General features: G+C 37.3%; 1 protein-coding gene across 2 annotated transcripts in view; it reads left to right on the top strand.

Moving 5' to 3' along the window:
• The window catches only part of COL21A1 (collagen type XXI alpha 1 chain), a 122,722-nt gene that overhangs the window by 41,736 nt on the left and 59,505 nt on the right, over positions 1–21,481 (top strand). For both annotated transcript variants that reach the window (XM_023513144.1, XM_003789660.3), the window contains 4 exons: positions 17,164–17,217; positions 17,998–18,049; positions 18,641–18,696; positions 18,822–18,875. In XM_023513144.1, coding sequence (XP_023368912.1) covers positions 17,164–17,217; positions 17,998–18,049; positions 18,641–18,696; positions 18,822–18,875 — 216 coding nt within the window. The remainder of the gene's footprint in view (positions 1–17,163; positions 17,218–17,997; positions 18,050–18,640; positions 18,697–18,821; positions 18,876–21,481) is intronic.

The raw sequence follows: 21,481 nt of genomic DNA, 5'->3' as shown, positions 1-21,481 counted from the left end.
AGGGTATGCCCAACAGCGTTCACCATGGTGAATTCCAAGAATTGTGGGCTCTCACCTAATGGGCACGAGGGTATACCCAAAAGCATTCACCATGGTGAATTCCAAGAATTGTGGGCTCTCACCTAATGGGCACGAGGGTATGCCCAACAGCGTTCACCATGGTGAATTCCAAGAATTGTGGGCTATCACCTAATGGGCACAGTGTTCTGAAGGGTACATGGCATAGCATCTGGGTGAGGGGCACAACTGCATCAGGGACCTTACTTAACAAATACACACATTGTACCCTAATTGTTTGTTCCCATATATTAATATGAAATTTAAAAAAAGAACTGTGGGCTCAGAAATTTGTCAGTGGCTATTAGCCAATAAAGCTCACAAAGGCTTTATCACTGGATAAAAGTGGTATTCACTGATGACTGATGGGATAGAAATTGGCTCTGCCTTGAAGCCATATGCTCTGTGGTTAAGTTCCATAGAAAGTTACCATCGCAAAAAAGAGTGAATTACATGAAGTGAATGTGTTACCACATTAGCCTCAGATAGCCCAATACCTGAGGGTCCCTCTCCACAACAGGTGTGCATCTACAGGTGGTCTATTGGCTTAGCCTGAATGGACTTTTCTTTTAGGAATGGGGACAGACAGAATTTTTATTAGTGACTCTCCCTTTTTAATTTTTTTTTTAACAAATCTAAGATTTGTCAAGTTTCCTATTGAAGTATATGTTCTTTAACTATGTTGGTACTTTCCCATGGACCTAGTCAATACCTACTGGCCCTGGTGGCTAGTGAGTGTCAAAGATGCCTACCATTTGTATTTGCTCAGACCCCCATGTTGATTTATTACCTTAATTTCTAAAGTACAGTTGTATTTTCAAAGTCTTTTCATCCCAAAACTTTCTTTTTTATTTAGTCATTTTGCTGCTTGCTTGTGCTATAATAATTTTTGAACTGCCATCTTCGCAAAATTCTAAACCTTGTTAAAATTGTGTGCACAGTATTTATATCTGAGATATACTGATCTATACTATGTCCATCTTATATTTTTATGGTTGCTTACTTTGGTTGCAGAAAATTGTAGTTGTTGGAAGTACCTTAGCGAGTCTGATGGATCTGGAACTTTCATACTCTTTGATCTTGGGCAAGTTGTTCGATGTTTCTAAATCTTATATTCTTCATTGGCAAAATGAGGATTTTAAAAATAGGGTTAGTGTGAGGATTAAATGAGATAAATAGGGAAATCATGTAGAATGCTCCTGGAGTAGAGTTTTTCTTATATTCGTGGTTATTTCTCTTGTCCTGTCTTGTTTATCAAGTAGCATGATGGCAGTGGGAGGTAGATGCGTTGACCTGGCAAGATTCATGAGCAAGCCCTAGATGAGAGCTGTCACCAGAATAGGAGGGTGAGTGCCTGGAAAACAGAGAAAAGGCAGATTTACAGTATAGGGAGAATCAGAGAAGGTAAAGCAGAAGCAATAGTCGTTATAATTCCCAAGGAAGAATTACAAAATCCTCTTTACACTGTGTGGCTCTGGGTCTCTATGAGTCTCTTTAGCCACTGAGCAATCTCTGCCAGTTTTAAATGATGTAAGAATCTTTAGAGACAGGAGGGAGCAGGCTGGGCCATAGGAATAGGTGCTGTCTTATATGTCCATGCTCTGGGGGTTTCATATCTGATAGAATGACCTCCTTCAGGTGAAAGGGAGATTTCCTCTGGACAGTAAGGACACCTGCTCTGAGAAGACGTGTGCCAGGTACCTCACCTGCATTGCAGTCCGCCGGAGCATCTCTTACCTATCACCACCTAAAAATAGTCTGCTGATAGAACAATGTATGAAAGTGTGTGTGTGAATAGATTAATGAACATATTTCTTTTTCTTTTTTAAAAATTCTTTATTAAATCATAACTGTACATTAATGCATTTATGGGGTACAATGTGCAGATTTGATATACAATGTGGAATGCTTATATCTAACTGATTAACATAACCATCTCCTTGGTTACTTATTTGTTATGACAATAACATTCATATTTGGGGTGGCGCCTGTGGCTCAGTGAGTAGAGTGCCGGCCCCATATTCTGAGGGTGGCAGGTTCGAACCCGGCCCCGGCCAAACTGCAACAAAAAATAGCCAGGCATTGTGGCGGGTACCTGTAGTCCCAGCTACTCAGGAGGCTGAGGTGACAGAATCACTGAAGCCTAGGAGTTGGAGGTTGCTGTGAGCTATGATGCCACGGCACTCTACCAAGGGTGATAAAGTGAGACTCTGTCTCAAAAAAAAAAAATTCATACTCTATTCTTAATAGTATAGAAGGGTATCATTGCATTATGAACATTAGGTTGGATCCCCCACCAAGCCCTCCCTCCTCCTGGCCTTCCCCTCCCCTCCCCTCTCTTTCCTCTTCCTTCCTTCTTTCTGGACTATAGTTATGTTTTTCACCATTCCTATGAATATGTAGTTGATTATATACTAATTTCATATTAGTATTGAATACATTGAATACTTTTTTCCATTCTTGAGATACTTTACTAGGAAGAATATGTTCCAGCTCCATCCAGGTAAACATAAAAGGTGTGAAGGCTCCATCTTTTTTACGGCTGCATAGTATTCCATGGTGTACACATACCACAGTTTGTTAAATCTATTCATGGGTTGATGGGCACCTGGGCTGTTTCCATGTCTTGGCAATTATGAATTGGGCTACAGTAAAGATTCTGGTGCAATTGTCTTTGTTGTAAAATGATTTTTGATCATCTGGGTAAATACCTAATAGGGGGATTGCAGGATCAAATAGTAGGTCCACTTTTAGTTCCTGAGTATTCTGCAAACTTCTTTCCAAAAAGGCCATATTAGCTTGCATTCCTTTATACTTTTAAATTGGCAGATAAAATTATGTGTATTTACTGTATAGAATATGATTTTTAAAGTATTTATATTGTGGAATGACTAAATCTAATTATTAAAAACATTACCTCACATAGTTATTATTTTTTTGGTGAGAGTTCTAAGCATCCTGCACCTGTAACACTGTATTCCTTCACAATTTCTCCTTCACTGCCCACTTTCCTTTTTCTCCAGTACATAAGCTTCTTTATAAGTTGCCTCAGCGGCATTATCTCCAGGTCTTATTGCCTGCTTGAAAAAAACTGTCTTTGCTTTTGTTCTTCACCTTTTAATATCTGGAGTGTAGCCTTTCACCCCCTCCCTCTAATTTACAATATTTGTGGTTCTTATGAGTGTTATAATACTGATGAGCATTGAATTACTTTAATATTGATATTTTTCAGTATCACAAAGCAAAGCAATCATTTTATCTTCAGCAGAAACAAGATAACTTTGCAATTCCCAATCCTCATTCAATAATCTGTTTTCTTCCTTCAGTGTTGATGGCGTCCTCGGTCCCCATAAACTCTCTCAATCAGCCTTGTGTGGTAGCTAGTGGCACATGGTCGGGGGTGGGCGGGGGGAGTTAGAACTATATCATGAGTGTAGCAGCTGTCAGCTGAGCTCTGATGACTTACTAATGTTCTCTCAATGTGCCTGTCAGTCTGGGAAGATTGTGTTGTTGAAGGTTATTTTATTCTGTATCTTAAATGCATTTGTTTTAAAAATAAAACAAATAAAAATACAAAGGTGAATGAACATGTATTACTAAAAATATGAGTATTCTTTAGAATTTGGATGCAGTTGAGAGGCTGCATTTAAGGACCTAAAAGGCCACATGTGGCCTTAAGTTTGCAGATTCCCCACCCCTAAACTATAGTCACTGTGTTGTACGATAGATCTGTCGAACTTACTTGTCTTATCTAACTGAAATGTGTACTCTGACTAGCATCTTTTCAACACTGCCTCCTGCACTTCCCCAACCATCTCAGCCTCTGGCTGGTAACTACCACCCTACTCTCTGCTTCTATGAGATAATGATTTTGGACTCCACCTGTGAGTGAGATCATGTGATATTTTTCTTTCTGTACCTGATTTATTTCACTTAACATAACGTCTTCCAGGCTCATCCCCGTGGTTGCAAATAACAGGATTTCCCTATTTTTTTATGGCAGAATAGTATTCTGTTGCCTGTATATGCCACATTTGCTTTATCCATTTATCCACTGGAAGACACTTAGGTTCATTCCACATCTTGCTATTCTGAATAACGCCGTGACAGACGTGGGCGTGTAGATATTTCCTCAACCTACTTACTGCATTCTTCAGTTGAGTTTTAGAAAACAAATATAAAAGGGATCTTTTTATTTATACATCTTAAAATAACTGGAATACATTTTTGTGGGAATAAATCTACTTTATTTAAAAATAAAGGAACAAGAATTCTACCAGTGGCATCTTAAACTATTGTTTGATCAGTGTGCTGTCTTTTAAATAAAGGTGTGTGAATTTTACAAAGTCGTACATTTTGCTGGATAAGATAAAGACAAGCATGTTTACGCAGCGATCTCTGTTTTCAGGCGAGTAATGATTTGATTCAGAGCTGGTTGTTCTCTGAAGTTCACTGTTGGGGTTAAATAGATTTGACACAGTCATTGTGGGCCTCAAATCACCATGTGCTACTTTCCAAGTCCTCTCCTCACATTCCATGTGGCTTCTGAATGTTCTTTACCCAGAGTTAAAATAATTTAGAAGTTAATTAGAGGTTTTCCTTGATTATTCTTTCATGACATGGTTCCTTGATTTCAGAAATGGGAAGATTGGAGAATCTACTTGTGGCAGTGCAGGGCGTTTTTTCCAGGCGTCACATAGTGCCCGTTGGGAGATTGTTCCACACCAGACTGTTTGTTCCCCATTAGGATATTTTCCCAGAATAATTTCCATTTTGTGGATTTTCTCTGAAGTTTTCCACAGAGGAGTTTCCCCTTAAGATAATTAAAATTAGGTGCACTTTCTTGCTGACTTTAACAGTCATTCTTCATATATCAGACAATAGAATGTGTAGAGTTTTTAAAAAGTGAATTTATGAAGTCAAAAGGAATATTTAGCAAGGTGGTCTTCAGTGGACAACGAATTTTATTGCATGCTTTAAAGCTATTCTTTGAAATCTAAAAATTGTTTTCAATGCTTTGCAATGCTTCCCGAAGCTTAAGGAAACCAAATATATTTAACTTATATAGAGAAACATATTTTGTTAAAATTTATTGTGGGCATAGTTGGCTAATAGATGGGTATTTATGAGTTTTCAAATTGGATATGAAATTTTTCAAGGCCAACTTCAGTGCCGGAGATGAAGAAAGTATGAATAATTTATTCTTTAACCTATTTGGACTTGGTGCAAACTCATTACTCTATTTTTCTGGGCATGAGAAATGAAGGACATTAATTACATCTAACATGTTATTATTGGACAAATTATACATTTATTTTCTTTGTTAAAACTTCAAGGCCTTCCTTTCTCATCGTCCTCAGCATCCAGACCACTGAGCCACGTGGGGGTGAGAGGGGGGTGAGAGTTCCCTCCTGAGTTAGTCCCTTGCTTCTGGGCTTGCAGCATCAAAAGACTACGTGGCTTTACAGTGACATCTATAATGTTATACAGTCAGTCATAACCAAGGAACTCCAACATATGTTTGGAGAGAACAGTAATAAAGAACCAAGCGAAAAATGTTGTTAGGGAGTAATATTTTAAAATTTAGCATGTTAATTGTGTTACTTCTGGAAAAATTTACAGGATTAAAACAAAGCCCAGAGGAGGGAGGCATAGATCTGGCTTAGCACAGTTTCCTCCTTGTTCTGCTTTTTCAAAAAGGGAGAGTAATGTACCCACGTACCTTTCGGAGCGCACATGCCCCAAGCACTGTGTGTGCACATGCGTCATGTTCTGCATACGTATGTGAGTAGGGGCTGAAAGCAGTCACAGGTTACAGGCTTGGTTGTGCATTCAGACTGCTAACCCCCAAGTCATGCTTCTTAATCTCCTGAAACCTGGTTTTAATCATCGGGAAAGCAGAGGTCATAGTGTGATATCATAGGTCATGAATATGCTTGGCATCAGTTAAGCTCTATAAATTTAGTGATGATGATGATAATGGTGCTTTTCTATTGGAACCACCAATCTGCTGATTACCTAAGGTAAAATTTTGGAAATAGTTTTGGTTTGTCCTTTATCCTTTCTCTAATGGTGAAGTGCTCCAGTTGAAATAATCAGACGGGAATTCTACCCTTTGACTGGTATCTGTACCTATATTCTGCCCTCCCTGCTGTTAATACGGGTGAATTGTCCAGGCATAATCCATAGTCTGCAAGCCTCTTCTTGTAGTCTAGATCCAACTTTTCTCTATTTCTTTATTAATCAGCTCTTCTCTTCTGTATCATTCATTTTTTCCCATTACATTTTTTGCAATCGTTCAAAGGAAGCCCCATCTGAAACCCACCAAACCAAACCCTCCTTCCTCGCTTGTGCAGACTCCTTCAGCGAGCAGACTCCTCCACTGTTTCTCAGCCTGGCATATACTCTGAAAGGGTTGCCTGTGTTCTCCGTCCCTCCTCACTTCCCTTCCTCTGTCTAGACCACTCCAGTCAGACTTCATTCCAATTTGACACACTTAACTCTTCTCTTCCAGGATTCTGCCATACCACGTGCTCCTAAATGTTCCCTTTCCCTCACTAGTTACCTTTCCATGTTTACTGGTTGGCTCCCCCTCTACCCCGTCCATTCCCTAAATGTTGGAGTGTTCCAGGATTCAGTTCTATGCCTTTTCTTTTCTTCCTTAATAGAGTCTATTATTGGAATATTGTTAAGTATAAAGTTACATAGATACAAATATACACATTAAATATGTAAATATACACATATTTATGATTACAATCACAGCAATTATTAATACATTGATATAGTACTAGTATAAATGGATACACAGGCATGCAAGTATATACACATTTGCTTCCTAAAAAATATTTTGCTTTATCTAAATTTGTAGAAACCTTGAATTTGTTATAACCATGGATTTTAAGGAAAAAAGCCAACCTTCTCTACTGTTTTGGAAAGAACAGTATCACAATTTTCTTTTCTTCTTCTTTTTGGCATTCTTTAGAAGTTTTTCTTCTAAAACAGCTGTGCCCTCTAAATGCTCTCTGATAGTAGGATTTATTGATCCTCTCTCCTCTACAGGCGAGGCTCATCTGTGTGTGCTTAGGTTTTTATTACTTCTGTGGCTGATTTTGCAAAGTCTTGATTATTTCCTGACTGTCTAACCTTTTTTCTTTCTTTTTAAAAAGTTTTCAGAGACAGAGTCTGCTCAGTCTCTTAGGCTGGAGTGTCATAGCTATTCACAGGCATGATGATAGCTCACAGTTTGTGGCCTCAAATGCCTGGGCTCTAATGATCCTCCTGCCTGAAAGAAGGGTCCCTCGAAGTAGCTGAGACTACAGGCATATTCCAATGCATCCATCTCTTTTTATTCTTTTAAAACCATATAATGGATTCAGCATCTTGGTTTACTATGGAGGACCATTAATTCTGTGTCCTGCCTCATTTATCGGCTGTTTTATTTTCTCTTTTTCTACTGGCATTATTAGGATATTTACAACTTTTATTGAATTTTCATAGAGTGCTTCACATTTTATTGGTTCCATATTGAATTTTCCAGCTCTACTTTTGGTGTATTCTGTTGTACAGTCATTGAGAAGCAACCGCAGTGAGTCACTGGGAGGTGCTAAGGGATTTACTTCCTCTGTAGGCCTGAGTTGTCCAGCGGGGATCCCTAAACCCAAAGGGAATGCCCAGAACTGTGTCAGGGAAAGACAATATTTTAATAGATTTAACCATTTGCCAGTAAGTCATTCTTGCTTGAGCCTGTGTAAGATTCAGCTTTTGTGTTTTCTTCTTTAATCTGAAAGGAGCAGGAAACACAGTTGTGTGCAAACCTTCATGTATAGAGTGCTGAGAGGGTTTTACTGTTGTGTGCACACTTGCCCGTTTTATTCCTAGTTGTTTTGCAATGGTATTATCCACATGCATCCTTCCGCACATTGAATCCTCTTAAAAAGTCCTATGAGATTAGTAAGTAAGTCATGTCATGCTCATTCGACATGAGCTGGGAAGTAAATTATTATTATTTTATGATTTGGAAAGCTGAGAAATGAAGAGCTTGTTTAAAGTTTGTTTGTTTAAAGTTACTCAGGGATTGGGGAGTTGAAATAAAAGGCCTTGCCCTAATCTGGCTTTATTTTCCATATATATATATATTTTTCCCCCCCTCTTTGGTCAGAATAGTTCTCCTCTGTGTGATTTGTATCTTTTTTCCTCTATTGCCTGCACTGTGAGAAGATTCCCCAAAGGCCTGTCAGTAGCCCAGAGGACAGGTGGGGGAGGGCACAGGGTGGGTGGTTCCCTAAGTGCTGATAAGGCATGAGAGAGTATTCTTGGTCTACTTCTGTCTCTAGGGAAGAAGATGGGTCACTGCAGGTAAGGGGTGAGGAACCCACAGCCTTAAGGGGGTGAGGGGTCACTGCAGGTAAGGGGTGAGGAACCCACAGCCTTAAGGCCACAAGTGGCCTTCTGGGTCCTAAAGCAGTCTTTTGACTGGATCCAAATTTTGCAGAACAAATACTCTTATTTTTATTAATACATTTGTATCCATTATTTATGTATATATTTAAACGAAAGCATTTAAAATACCAAAGAATAAAATAAGATTCAACAAAATGATCTTCCAAGATTGATTGGCACGTTTACAACGTTAGTAAGTTATAAGTGCTAACCTGACAGTGCTACACTCATGATTTAATTTTCACTTCCCCCACCTCACTGGCCCCACTGCCCCATAGAGGCTGACTGGTGAGATTCTTTTATGGTGGCCGAATCTGCCAGTCTGTTCTCAGCATTTGACAATGGTGCCTGGTATTTCTATTTGAAGTGGAATTCATGAATAGACGCCGAGTTCTGCAGTATTTTTTAACTTTGTCTGCTGTAACCCCTCATGTCCAAGAAGGCCAAGAAAACAGTGAAGAAAGAAATCAGTTTTTTAAAATGAGGGTTGCAAACTTCAATATTGTCTGGTTTCTGCTAAACATAAAATGATTTGCTTGGTTTGTGATATATAATAACAACATTAAAGAAATCCGATGCTCATTAGTATGGTGACACTCATAAGAACCACAAATATTTTAAATTAGAGGGAGAGGTGTGAAGGCTTACACTGCAGAAATTAAAAGATGAAGAGAAAGAGCAAATGCAATTTTTTTTTTCAAGAAAATGCTGCCAAAGCAACTTATAAAGTAGCTTATATGCTCAGGGTGGGGTGGGGTGGGGAGGGAAGCCATTCAGTGAAGTAGAAATTGTGAAAGAATTTGTTGTCACCTTGGTAGGATAGTTAGAATGTACTTGTTTCAAAGTATGAACAACTGCCTCTTTCAAGGAGAACCATCACTGATCAGCACCAATTAGCCTTGACCTTAACACAACAACTTCATGCAATATTTCAAAAGGAAAATATATATTTTTCATAATCAACTGATATGACGGTCTTGGCTCAGGTTTTATACTTCATTTGGGTCATAACAGAAGACTTTCTTTGCTACCAAGAGTTACTCACTTTGGGTAGTCTTGTGAACAGAACATGGGAATAAAGGTAAATGTTGTGAAGTTGGACTGAATTTGGTAAATGTAGTGAGGGTACATGTAAACACGACATGAAAACATGAAGGGTTTATTGCATAGATTAAACAAAATATTAACAGATCTAGAGGGTCTCATTGCTTTTCATTGTATCTTGTATCTAGCACAAAATCTCTGCACTAAAGCTACTTTGCAACAAGTTATAAGTATTGTTAACTATATTGTTAATAGAATCATCTGCTTTGTAACTGCTGAAGTTGAAAGATGAGGTAGGTATTCAATGTGGATTTGCGTTATCATTCTAAAGTATTGTTGGCCATCACAGGGACAAGTGTAGCCAAGAGGACAGGTAGTTTAATTGTATGAAGAACAGAGTCAGCATTGTGAGTTATGGAAAGAGTATTTCTTTTTTTTTTTCCTTTTTTTTTTAGAGACAGAATCTCACTTTGTCACCCTTGGCAGAGTGCTGTGATGTCACAGCTCACAGCAACCTCCAGTTCTTGGGCTTGGGCGATTCTCTTGCCTCAGCCTCCAGAGTAGCTGGGACTACAGGCACCTGCCACAACACCCGGCTATTTTTCTGTTGCAGTTTGGCCTGGGCCGGTTTCGAACCTACTGCCCTTGGTATATAGGGCTGGTGCCCTACTCACTGAGCCACAGGTGCCTCCAGGAAAGAGTATTTCTATAGAATGCAGCATTTCTGTGTGATACCATATAGAATCAAAGTGACTTGAATATTATTTGCCCGGGAAAACTAAGTCTATATATGATATGTGCAAAAACTGCAAACATTTTGGGAAAGCAAAGCTGTCTTTTCAAAGCTCTTCTTCAAAAGGAAATTTCAGATGAGCAGTTCCCCTAGTTAGCAAAGGTCACTAATGAGCAGGGTGATATCCTTGAGTTATCTGAAGAATATGAAGGTGCTATTGACCTATTCATTGGGGGAATACGATGAAAGATTCAGTGACCTTGAGAATCATAACATCACATTCAAATCAGCATTTCAACCTCACCTAGTTAATATCACCAACACACCCAAAGGACTACAGAGGGAATTGATTGAGCTCCCAGTAGATAACGTTTTAAATTCAGTGTTTGATGCTAAGAATGACCCAATTGAAATATGGGAAAATGCAGTAGGATAACCACGTCTTTGGCAACATGCCTGAAAAATGCTTTCTTGTTTTCAACCATTTATGGCTGGGAATTTACTTTTCCCACCTAATCAGAATCAAGGCATCCTTAAGGTCGCAGATGACTGATCCCATTGCAGGCATCCTCAAACTACGGCCAACAGGCCACATGCAGCCCACCTAGGACATTTATCTGGCCTGCCGGGTGTTTTTGCCGCTACTGCTTGTCCTGCTTAGCAGCCGACTCATCCCAGGCCCACAGTCCAGCCCTCCAATGGTCTGAGGGACAGTGAACTGCCCCCCTGTTTAAAAAGTCTGAGGACCCCTGGAGAGGAGCAACAGAAACTGCAGACCTCCATGGTGCAAGCAAATATTCATATGCTTTTCAACAAAAAGCAGACACAACAAAATCATTAAAAGGTTACTTAAGTTAATTAAAAATTGATAGTTTTCATTTTTTGAAATTATGAGATAGCGTTTTACAAAACGATGTACATTTTTAAGTATAGTTAATTGAAATTCTTGAATGTGGCCTTAGTGATTATAGCTAAATTAGTGCTAGCTGCCACCATGGGAAGTTTCTCCACCCCTGTACTAGATCATCAGGTTTTTAATTTGCAGAACCTTTGCTGTCATAGACTCCTGGACACGTAACCCCAAATATGCCTATGAATTATGTACTTGTGCTACTGAACAAAGCATGTGTGGATTTAAAGCACAACAAAGACACAGAGCCATTTTAAAAATTCAGATTTAAAGAAAAATTGTGGTTCTCATATTCTTTTGCTACCCAAGTAGATAGTCTTGACCTGTTTTTATCCCCTTAGTTCTCTATTTTTGTCTAAATTTGTTGGCTGGTCCAGAAAAACATTACAAGTAGTACTGAAACTGGGTAACTTTGTTTGCATTTCAGGTCTCAGTGGACATTCTTTTAGTCCAAATTGGTGGCTCTTGTGGCAGTGGAACTCCTAGCAGTACATAGTGTGTATCTGATGTGCTATTTACATGGGCAGTTTTGTGTCTTTGACATTTGATTCTAGCTACTAGCAGGATCCAGAGTCCGTTGTCTCTTAGTCCAGGTCTCTATCTGCAGTTGTTAATAGGTGATTTAAGTTTATCACTGTGCTTTCTTTTTCATGAGCCACACTGTCCAGCTTGAAGAGATTTATTCAACTCGCCTTAATTGATGCAGAAATTTTAGGAGCAGTGTGTATGGTGGCCACATCCTTGATTTCATCTTTTCCAGAGGCAGAGTTTTAAGAGGAAAGACATTCTTCAGTTTTATTATTTACCTGTTAGAGATAAGAAAAAAAAAAGTTCTATTACCCAGTCCTAGTATTTTTAGGCTCAGTCTGTTCCTTGCAACCTGGCCAATTCTTTTCTAAGCTCATGTTTTCTTATGGTATTATGTCAAGTACGGGCAACACCAATTTATAATACCAACGTTGTTAGGTCAGTTCTTTAGCTTTGGTTGTGAGCTTATTTGATGAATTATTTATCTTTGAAATTGCAGCATTCTCTAACAGTTTTGCTCAATTTCTTTCTTCATGCAGCTTGCACGCTCTCTCTCTCGCCAAGTTATGTTAACATAGATACTATACCTATTCATTTTGGAATAGGAATACCTCGCTCTTTTGCCCATGTTAAAGTGCAGTAGCGTCATCACGTTGACTGTATCCTCAAATGTCTGAGCTCAAGCAATTCTCCTGCGTTAGCCTCTTCAGTAGCTGGGACTACAGGCACATACTACCAAACTGGCGTGTGTGTGTGTGTGTGTGTATAAATACATAAATATATTTATTTTCAGAAATGTAGTCTTGCTTTGATACTCAGGCTGGTCTCAAACTCCTGGCCTCAAGATTTTCTCTTGCCTTAGGCTCCCAAACCACCAGGATTACAGGGATGAGCCACCATGCCCAGCCACATACCTTTTTATTTTACTTAAAAATCTTGCACACATAAGGGTAGCTTTGTCCATATCTTGTATTTTTTATGTCTCAGGGTGAATGAATGCTCCTAGTTTTCTCCTCACTTCATCTGAGATCTGTTTGTCATCTCCAGTGCATTAAAGTTTAGAGATTTTGTCTTTAACCTTTAGCCAGAGAATGGATGTTTTAGCTAGGATTTTGTTCAGCCTTATTAGGGGATAGTGGTTTACCCCTTTCTGTAGTTTTATTAAGTACTCATTTCCAGCTAATTACCATCTTATCAAGAGTTTATCTTAGTCTAGACTGTCTTTCAACTGGTTATCATAATTCAGTGTTTTCTAAAGAGTCAATTCAGGTTGCTCTCTTAGCTTCAATTCCCTATCTCAAAAAATTAGTTTTGGTTCTTCTATTGGGGGTCCCCAAATAAGGGAAAGAATATTTGGTTTTCTTGTTGTGTCTCTTGATTTCCCCTTAAAATTTACTGTTTTCTTTTGTCCTTTATTTGGGTAAATTGTTGAATTTTAAGAATAATTAGTGCTAGAATATTGTAGTCTTTTTTCCTCTCCCTCTCTCTTCTCTGTCTCTTACAACAGATTGTTTCTAACCTTTAGTGGGAAATTAAAGTAGTCAGGAGGGAGCTGTAACTCTTGAGAAGGACACTCATTATAAGCTATAAAAATACTGTTGCTGTTTAGATTAGAAACATAGTTATTCTTTGTATTCCTTAACTTGATGGCTAAATTCCATGACAAATAGAACCTCAAATGCAGCAGCTTAAATGTGAGAGTTTACTTTTTTCATATGACTTGTTATATATGAACTCATTCAGGGACTCATGTTTTTCTATCTTTTTGCTCTAGTCTCCTTAAGAATATTTTTCTCTTTTACACAGTCAATGCTACATCGCTACTTATTATCTTGTCTACATTCTAATCTGATGGCAAGGAGGAAAAGGAAGTCACAGAAATAGATTTCTTTTTGATAATGTGGAATTTGTATATTTCCATTTCATACACATTCTGCTGACAGGAAGCGAGTCACATGACCATGCCTTGCTGCAAAGGAGACTGGGAAATGCAGTGTCTAGCCAGGCAGCCATGGGCCCAGCTCTAATCCTTTTTGCAAGTGCTAAAAGTAAACAGATTTAGGCTGTCCCTATCAGTCTACTGTACCCTTTATACCATATAGACTTATAGATAAAGTAAAAGAATCAAATATAACACAGCTATATCTAAAATTTTGTCATTTTTGTTTTCAGTTTTCCATAATTGTTATGGGAGAAGATTAGGGGGTTCCTGGACTTTTGTGTTTGGTTTTCTCTCTGTGAAAATGTACCTTATAATGACTGCCTTTCTCTCCCTAATGAAAAATAAAGGGGTATTTCTATTTGTGGAATGAATCAATGTTGAAATTAAATGTTATGTGTGTTAAGTGAAGAAAGCTGATAGCTTGTAGGTTTAGTCAGATAAGTGTATTTCCAGATTTTCCTGCAATCATTAGCCTGAGTTGATCAGTAGCAAAGTTGATTCGGTATAATAGAGAGCAGGTCATGAATGTTAGTACCCCACACAGGAGGTCACGGTAACCCTGCTCAGGAGGCTAAAATCCTCCCACTGGAAAGCATCCACAGGGACAGCTGGAGATTACACATTGCATGAGTGCTTTCTCAATTTGTATTGTCCTTGTCTTTGTCTGTCCTGTTGTCTCCTGCCAGTAGACTGTTGTGAAACCACCTCCCCAGTAGCCAAGTTGCCCTGAATGTTACTGCTGAAGCATCAATAAATCACTCGGGCTTCTTGATGAAGATGAAGAGTTGAACCGAACATTTGCCTTCTTTCTCTTTCTCTTAAATTCCCATTAAAGCAAAAGAACAACTATAAAAACAACAATAATAAAACCTGACACAAATAATTACAGGGGAAGTAACAGCTCTACATTTTTGCACGTGAAAAAGTCTCGAGGAAGCTGAATCCTAAGATTAGAAGTGATAAGAATTATAGGAGGGAGGCCCCCTTCACACATGTATGATGCACATTCATGTACATATGTATGTACACATGTGCACAGGTGCCCTGCAGATTTAGGAAATGGTAATAAGTATTTCTGGAGTAGCTGTGAAAGAAGAGCTGAAGATGGATGCATGGTTCAAGGTGTGTTTAAGGTATAAGAATAGGTATATCACACCAATCTTTCCTCAACTCTATATAGCTAAATGAATGTCCCTTCTTCTACCTTGGAAGAAAAATAAATGTATACTTTCTGGAGAAGTTAAAACTTAGGGTCTCTAGACTGGAGGAAAAAGAGGAGTTGTACTGACATTGAAACAATGGAATTTAGGGCGTGGTTGCCTGTGCTGAGACCTCCTACTCCCTTCCCATAGCTGGCCTCCAAAATGCTGTCAACTAGTCTGTAGGCTGTTGTGTGAATAGAATATCCTTCCATAGGGAGTCCACTGACATCTAGAGCTATGCAGTGATATGGTCCAACCAGACCACATTACAGTAAATCTCAGAGTCATCAACTTCCATATGAGCTGATAATAAAGAATCATCCTGTATCTCAGGGAAGTTAAAGATCAACAAATAAAATATCTTGGAAGAAACTTATACAAGGTATAGAGAGGAAGACATAATAAACCTGCTGTCGTGAATGCCTTCAAAAAGCCAGAACTCCTGTGCTTCTTGGTGTTGAGTGAAGAGTCTGTAGGGCTCACCTTGATGCACACATGTGGCCCAGGAGACCCTTGTAGACCACATTTCAGATCCCAGGTTCTGGAAATCCCTGCATAATCACTCCAGTCTCATTTCTTAGGTTTACGCTTCTCTTTTGGTTCTCCTGAAAGCCTTCCAACACACTTGTGTGTCTACTTTATGCACAGAGGTAGCTGAGAGGACGGTGTTTATGTAAAGAGTGGATAGAGCTTGAAAGTATGATTTGGGATGCCCATGTGTATGGGCATGAGGTCCCTATAAATGAAAAAACCTACATGTAAATGGTCAGGCATCAGATCAGAAAGGCATAAAACACCTCACCAGTGACATGGAAATCAAGAACTGATTCAAAGCCTTCAAAAGACTGATGGAAAAAATTCTAAATTATATTTCTATACGTGAATTATCAACTGCATAAGTAAATAGAATGAAGACATTTTCATTTAAGATCTCAGAAAGTTATCTCTCCTGAATTTCTTCTCATGAAGCCATTGCACGAAATATTCCCCTAAATAAGGAAGTGGTACAGATAGAAAAGCAAAAAACCCATAGTGAAACAAGATAGCTCTAGCAGGGATTTATTAAAAAATATGACATTTTCAGTGGCTCTGAGTACCCTGAGAAGTGATGTGGACAATTGATGAGATTTTGGAGTTGACAATAGCTATAAATTTATAGGAAACCAACCAATTTATAAAGGCAGTGTTTGACTCCTGGAAAAACAAATATTGAGCAGGAAAAGGCAAGTATTCAGAGTATATTTTGGCTTATCAGTGAATCTTAATGTAATGAACCCTGACTACTGATTTAAACAGCTGAAAAGAAGGTTGAAGGGATTTGTCCCTGTAGGGAGGGGTGCTGGGGAGGTTAATAATCTTCATTTGGCACAGGAAGTCAGTTGATAATGCTGAAAATCGAAAATGTAGTCGTAATGTGATGCATGGTTTGGTGATTTGAACTCCAAGAGATACGGAACTTTAGGGTATATAAGTTTCAAATAACTATGCTGCTTTTTAAAACTTGAATAAATAACTTTCATAAAAATTGTATCACTCACAGGTCACTGGTTTCACATGCCTCCCTCTTCATTACACAAGCTCAGAGTACAATTACTTCTTTGCATGCGGTATCTTAATTTGCCTAGATAAAAATGAGCCTGACCCAACTCTTGGCATGATCGTCATTGGTTCACTCTTAAACCTTGTCTTGACGATTAAGATTCTGAAGTTAAAGCAACAGCATCCAACATTTCCCACAGAACTAAGTACTAAATCTATATTTACTATTCATATTCTTTTGGAGGTAACTTAGATATTTTATCTTCATAGACATATATGAACAAATATCTACTATGAACATATTGTAAGGTCAGCAGTTAAAAATGAAAAATCCCCACAGAGTCTTAGAGTGTGCTGAGAGTTTGGGTTTAAGGTCTTTCCTAACTGAGCTAGATGGGACCTCACAGGATGATTCTGTCACACACAGACTACCCTGACACTAAACCATTTCTATTAATTTACATGTCTTGCCCTTGTAGAAGCCTGAGTCATTTTTTTAGAATAGGTGATGGCTCATGTGGGGTAGAATATGGATTGCTGGTGAGATGCCACTAGATCCAAACCACTTTGGTTCTTTAATCTTACATAAAACCCTGATAAATGAGGATTAATCTTTTATGGATATAGGACTTAATGCAGATATGAGTTTAGCTGTTCATAGATTTATTTCTGATGGATTTTGACAAGGGTAAAGTTGAAGATAATTTGATAATATTGTTTAAGTTGAAACATTTTTTTCTCTAATTAATTTCAATTTCATTTTCAGGGCGATCGTGGACTTCCTGGTTTTCCTGGGCTTCATGGGATACCAGGATCAAAGGTTGAAGAAATTTGTTCTTTTTAAATGTAGCAAGATCACATTTTAATTTGAATTGAAAGCACTTTATATTATAAATGTGTTACAAATAAATACTCATATGTAATTAAAGATAAACATTAAAATAAATAGTTGGGCTAAGATTAATATCATACTTTATATAAAACAGAAAAAAGTTCCCTTTAATGTTTCCAGTTATAAATGTATAACGTAGGCTTGGCACCTGTAGCACAGTGGTTATGGCACCAGCCACATACACCGAGGCTGGTGGGTTTGAGTCCAGCCAGGTCCAGTTAAACAACAATAACAACTGCAACAAAACATAGCCAGGTGTTGTGGTGGGTGCTTGTTGTTCTATCTACTTGGGAGGATGTGACGAGAGAATTGTTTAAGCCCAACAGTTTGAAGTTGCTGTGAGCTGTGATGCCATGGTGCTCTACGGAGGGAGACATAGTGAGACTCTGTCTCAAAAAAAAAAAAATGTATAATCTAATAGTGTCTAAAAATTATTGAACAGGTTTATTATATACAAATTTTATTAACCCTAAACTATAAACTCTAAACTATAAATCTTGTTATAGTACTAATTATTTTTATTTTTTTCTTATTTTTCTTTATGAAGGCTGGAAAAGAGGACTTTTTAAAACAAATTTTAAATTATTTGATTTCTATTTTGCTTTGCTGTTGGCATATTAAATGCTATTGTTTAGAAACTTTTTTTTTCTTTTGTAAGGGAAATATTTGTATTTCTCTAAAATTCAATATTTATATTTTGTCGTTTAGGGTGAAATGGGTTCCAAAGGAGAGAAAGGATCACCTGGATTTTATGGCAAAAAGGGAAGTATAGATCCCACAACAAAGTATCTATATTGACCTGTTAACATAAAGGAAGTCAAAAACTTAAACTGCAGTCCAGTCCAACATTAAAGCAATTAGCCTTTTCACCCTTTCAGAGGATTAATTTAGAACAATGGGGAAGAAAAGAAAAATAACTGGTGACTGCTCTGGTTGGTATTCTACAGGCCTACGTTGCATTATTGAGCATTCTAACTTTTGAAAAGATTTACAGTGGGAGATTCTTTGGGAAGCAATAGCTGTGTAAAACCATGTCCATTGAGAATTGATGTTATGGGCCTTCCTATATCCTCATGCTAAAGGAAAATTATATTCTCTGCATGTGTAAAATGTGCATTGCTTTTCAATTTTGCCAGGACATGGCCTTTGTGCCTAGATGCTTGTCATAATTCTCCATCTATTAACACGGTTAGTGTCTACTTGGCTGATACAATAGTGCTTTGCAGAGCCTACATGAGTTATAGTTCTTTCATTACATCATGAGGTTAACTTATTAGCTTTTCTATTTGAGTTGGAACCTGAAAAAAAAAATCATTGCAAAGATTGCTTTTTAAGTGTTTCTTTTTAATACAGGGTGCAAAAGGTGAAAAGGGGAATGCTGGTTTTCCTGGCCTTCCTGGACGTGCTGTGAGTTTGATACAATAAAAGTTCTTGAGTATTTTAATTTAAATAAAAACTATCTTATAGTATCTTTTTAAAAAAGAAAACATGAGTGCAAACACTTATTGAAACACATGTACTTATTTTTTCAGGGAGAACCAGGAAGACATGGAAAGGATGGATTAATGGGTAGTCCTGGTTTCAAGGTATTTACAAAACCAAGATTTTTGTATGTGAATACACATTAGAAAAGTGTACCAAGATTAGAATCTTTTACAAATGGCACTGGGATAAAATTAATAAGCTAAAACTTTTTAGTGTAATTTTAAAATGATACTAAATTTATCTGAGTTTATTGTGAATGTCAGTTCTAACAGCTTTATTGATATTCCATAAAATTCACCTATCTAATATGCACTATTCAACAGTTTTTAGTATATTTACACAGTTACAAAATGATCGCAGCAGCCTGTTTTGAGAATATTTTCATCACCCAATGAGAAAATCCCATTTAGCTGACCACTCCCCATTTCCCTCTAAGCCACTCCCCCCACCTCCAACCCTTGGCAATTATTACTTCTGTCAGCATGGATCTCCCTATTCTGGACAGTTCATATACGTGAAACCCTACTACATGTTGTCCTTTTAGCTGACTTCTTTCACTTACCATGTTTTTGAGGTTCATCCATTCTTTGGTCTATATCAGTATTTCATTCCTTTGTAATCCTGACAATACTGTATGGATATGGACAGGGCTTGACAATTAAGTTTGTTGAACTTGCCACTGTGTACATATGTTGGCAACACTGTACAAACAACTCAATAAGGTTTCATAACCTGGATATATAAGTGTCTCACAGCTGTGTTTGTATCAACATGTGGCACTGTCTTGCTGGGTGGAATTGATTATTGTTGCGGTATGCTTTTGTGTGTCATTGTAAGAATGCTAAATTGGAGCAATAAACAAACACTGAATTTCTTATTAAACTTGGCAAGAGTGGAAGTGAAAGCAGAGACATACTAGTCCAAGTTTATGGGAATAATGCCATGAAGAAAACAGCAAAATTTTAAAGTGTGCATTTACATTTTAATATAGACTTTATTTTTTAAAATAGTTGTAAGCTAACAGCAAAATTGACCTGAAATTATTCTATAAGAGGTCACAGATTCTTTATTATTAGTTAATATTATATCAATGTTAAAGTTCTGGATTTCTGATTATTTCCTTATGATTGCATTTAGGTTAAACATTTGCTAAAAAAATGAAATAGGTTATATCTTGCACTTTTAAAAACATTGCTATTATTGCCATTGCTAAATTTGGACACTTGTTAAGATATGACAGTAGCTATCTGTGTATAGGCATATGTATGTGTGTGTGTGTGTGTGTGTGTGTGTTTAGCATATTGATGTATTTAGGTTATCTTTAAATGTCTCTCAAAGTTTAATAATTGCCTTCATCTTTTGTTATTTTTTCTCAAATATCAATATTGTGGATCCTATTATAAATGCTATATTTATAGATTTATGAGTATAATTTCTATATTATAAAATTTACACATTATAAGCACAATTTGATGGGTTTTGATCAAGATATACATTTTTCTGACTACCCCAAAATTCAAGGTTTAGAGTTTTTTTAATATCAAAGATTTTTTTTTGTTCTCCTTAGCAATTGGTTTCCATACCCATTCCTGGCAGTTGGCGTCTATTACTGTGTGATACTAGCCTTGGCAAAAAAATCAAGACCTGATCTCTGCAAAACAAAAACAAAAACAAAACAAACAAACAAACAAAAAATAAAAAAAAAAATTCATCTGGGCACTACTGTAGTCCTAGCTACTCAGGAGTGTTGCTTGAGCCTAGGAGTGCTTTCTGTCACTAGAGTTTTACCAGTCTTACAGTTTCAATTAAATGAAATTATATAGTATTTGGTGATGTAGATACATGACAGTTGGTTTATTCATTCATCACTTGATGAACATTTGGTTTGTTTCCTATGTTTGGCACTCATGAATAATATTACTATAAATATTCTTATACTCATTTTGGTGTAGACATGTTTTCATTTCTTTTTTGGCTAGGGTGCGCAGTGAGTGTATAATTAAATTCTTAAGAAACTGTCAAACTCTTCTCCAAAATAGTTGCACGATTCTCTATTTCTATTTGCAAAGTAGGAAAATTCAATTTTTACAGCATCCTGTCAATAATTGGTGTCATCACCCTTTATATATTTAGCTATTTTAGTTGGTGCATAATAGTATCTCACTGTGGTTTTAATTTGCATTCCCTGACGACTGTTGATGTTGACATCATTTTTATGGACTTGTTGAGTATTTATATACCTTCTTCTATTCAAAACATTAAAAAAATAAATGGGCTTATTTTTTTCTTCTTAATGGTTTAAGAGTTCTTCATATATTCTGGATATAAGTCTTTTATCAGACATATTTACAAATATTTTCGCATAATCTTTGGATCGTTTTCCATCTTCTTAATGATATCTTTTCATGGTAAAAAATCTAATATGGATCAAGTCCAATTTCTTAAATTTGTTTCTTGTGGTTCTTGCCTTTTCTTTCTTACTTAAGAATATTTACCTAACCTAAGCTCGCAAAGTTTATCTCAGCCAAGTTTTCTAGTTTTCAATGTATAGCTCTTACGTGTCTTTTGTTAAATTTATACTTAAGTATTTCATCGTGTTTTTCCAAACTCTGTGAGTAGAGTTTTAAAAGTTGGTTTGGGGTTTGTTTGTTGCTAGTGTATGGAAATATTATTAGTTTTGTTGTGTTGGTCAGGTAATTTGCAGTTT

Source organism: Otolemur garnettii, unplaced genomic scaffold (assembly GCF_000181295.1).
Source record: "Otolemur garnettii isolate 467f Iridium unplaced genomic scaffold, OtoGar3 scaffold00035, whole genome shotgun sequence".
NCBI lineage: Eukaryota > Metazoa > Chordata > Mammalia > Primates > Galagidae > Otolemur > Otolemur garnettii.
Note: the sequence above shows the minus strand (reverse complement) of the source record. Positions and strands in the feature narration are given on the sequence as shown.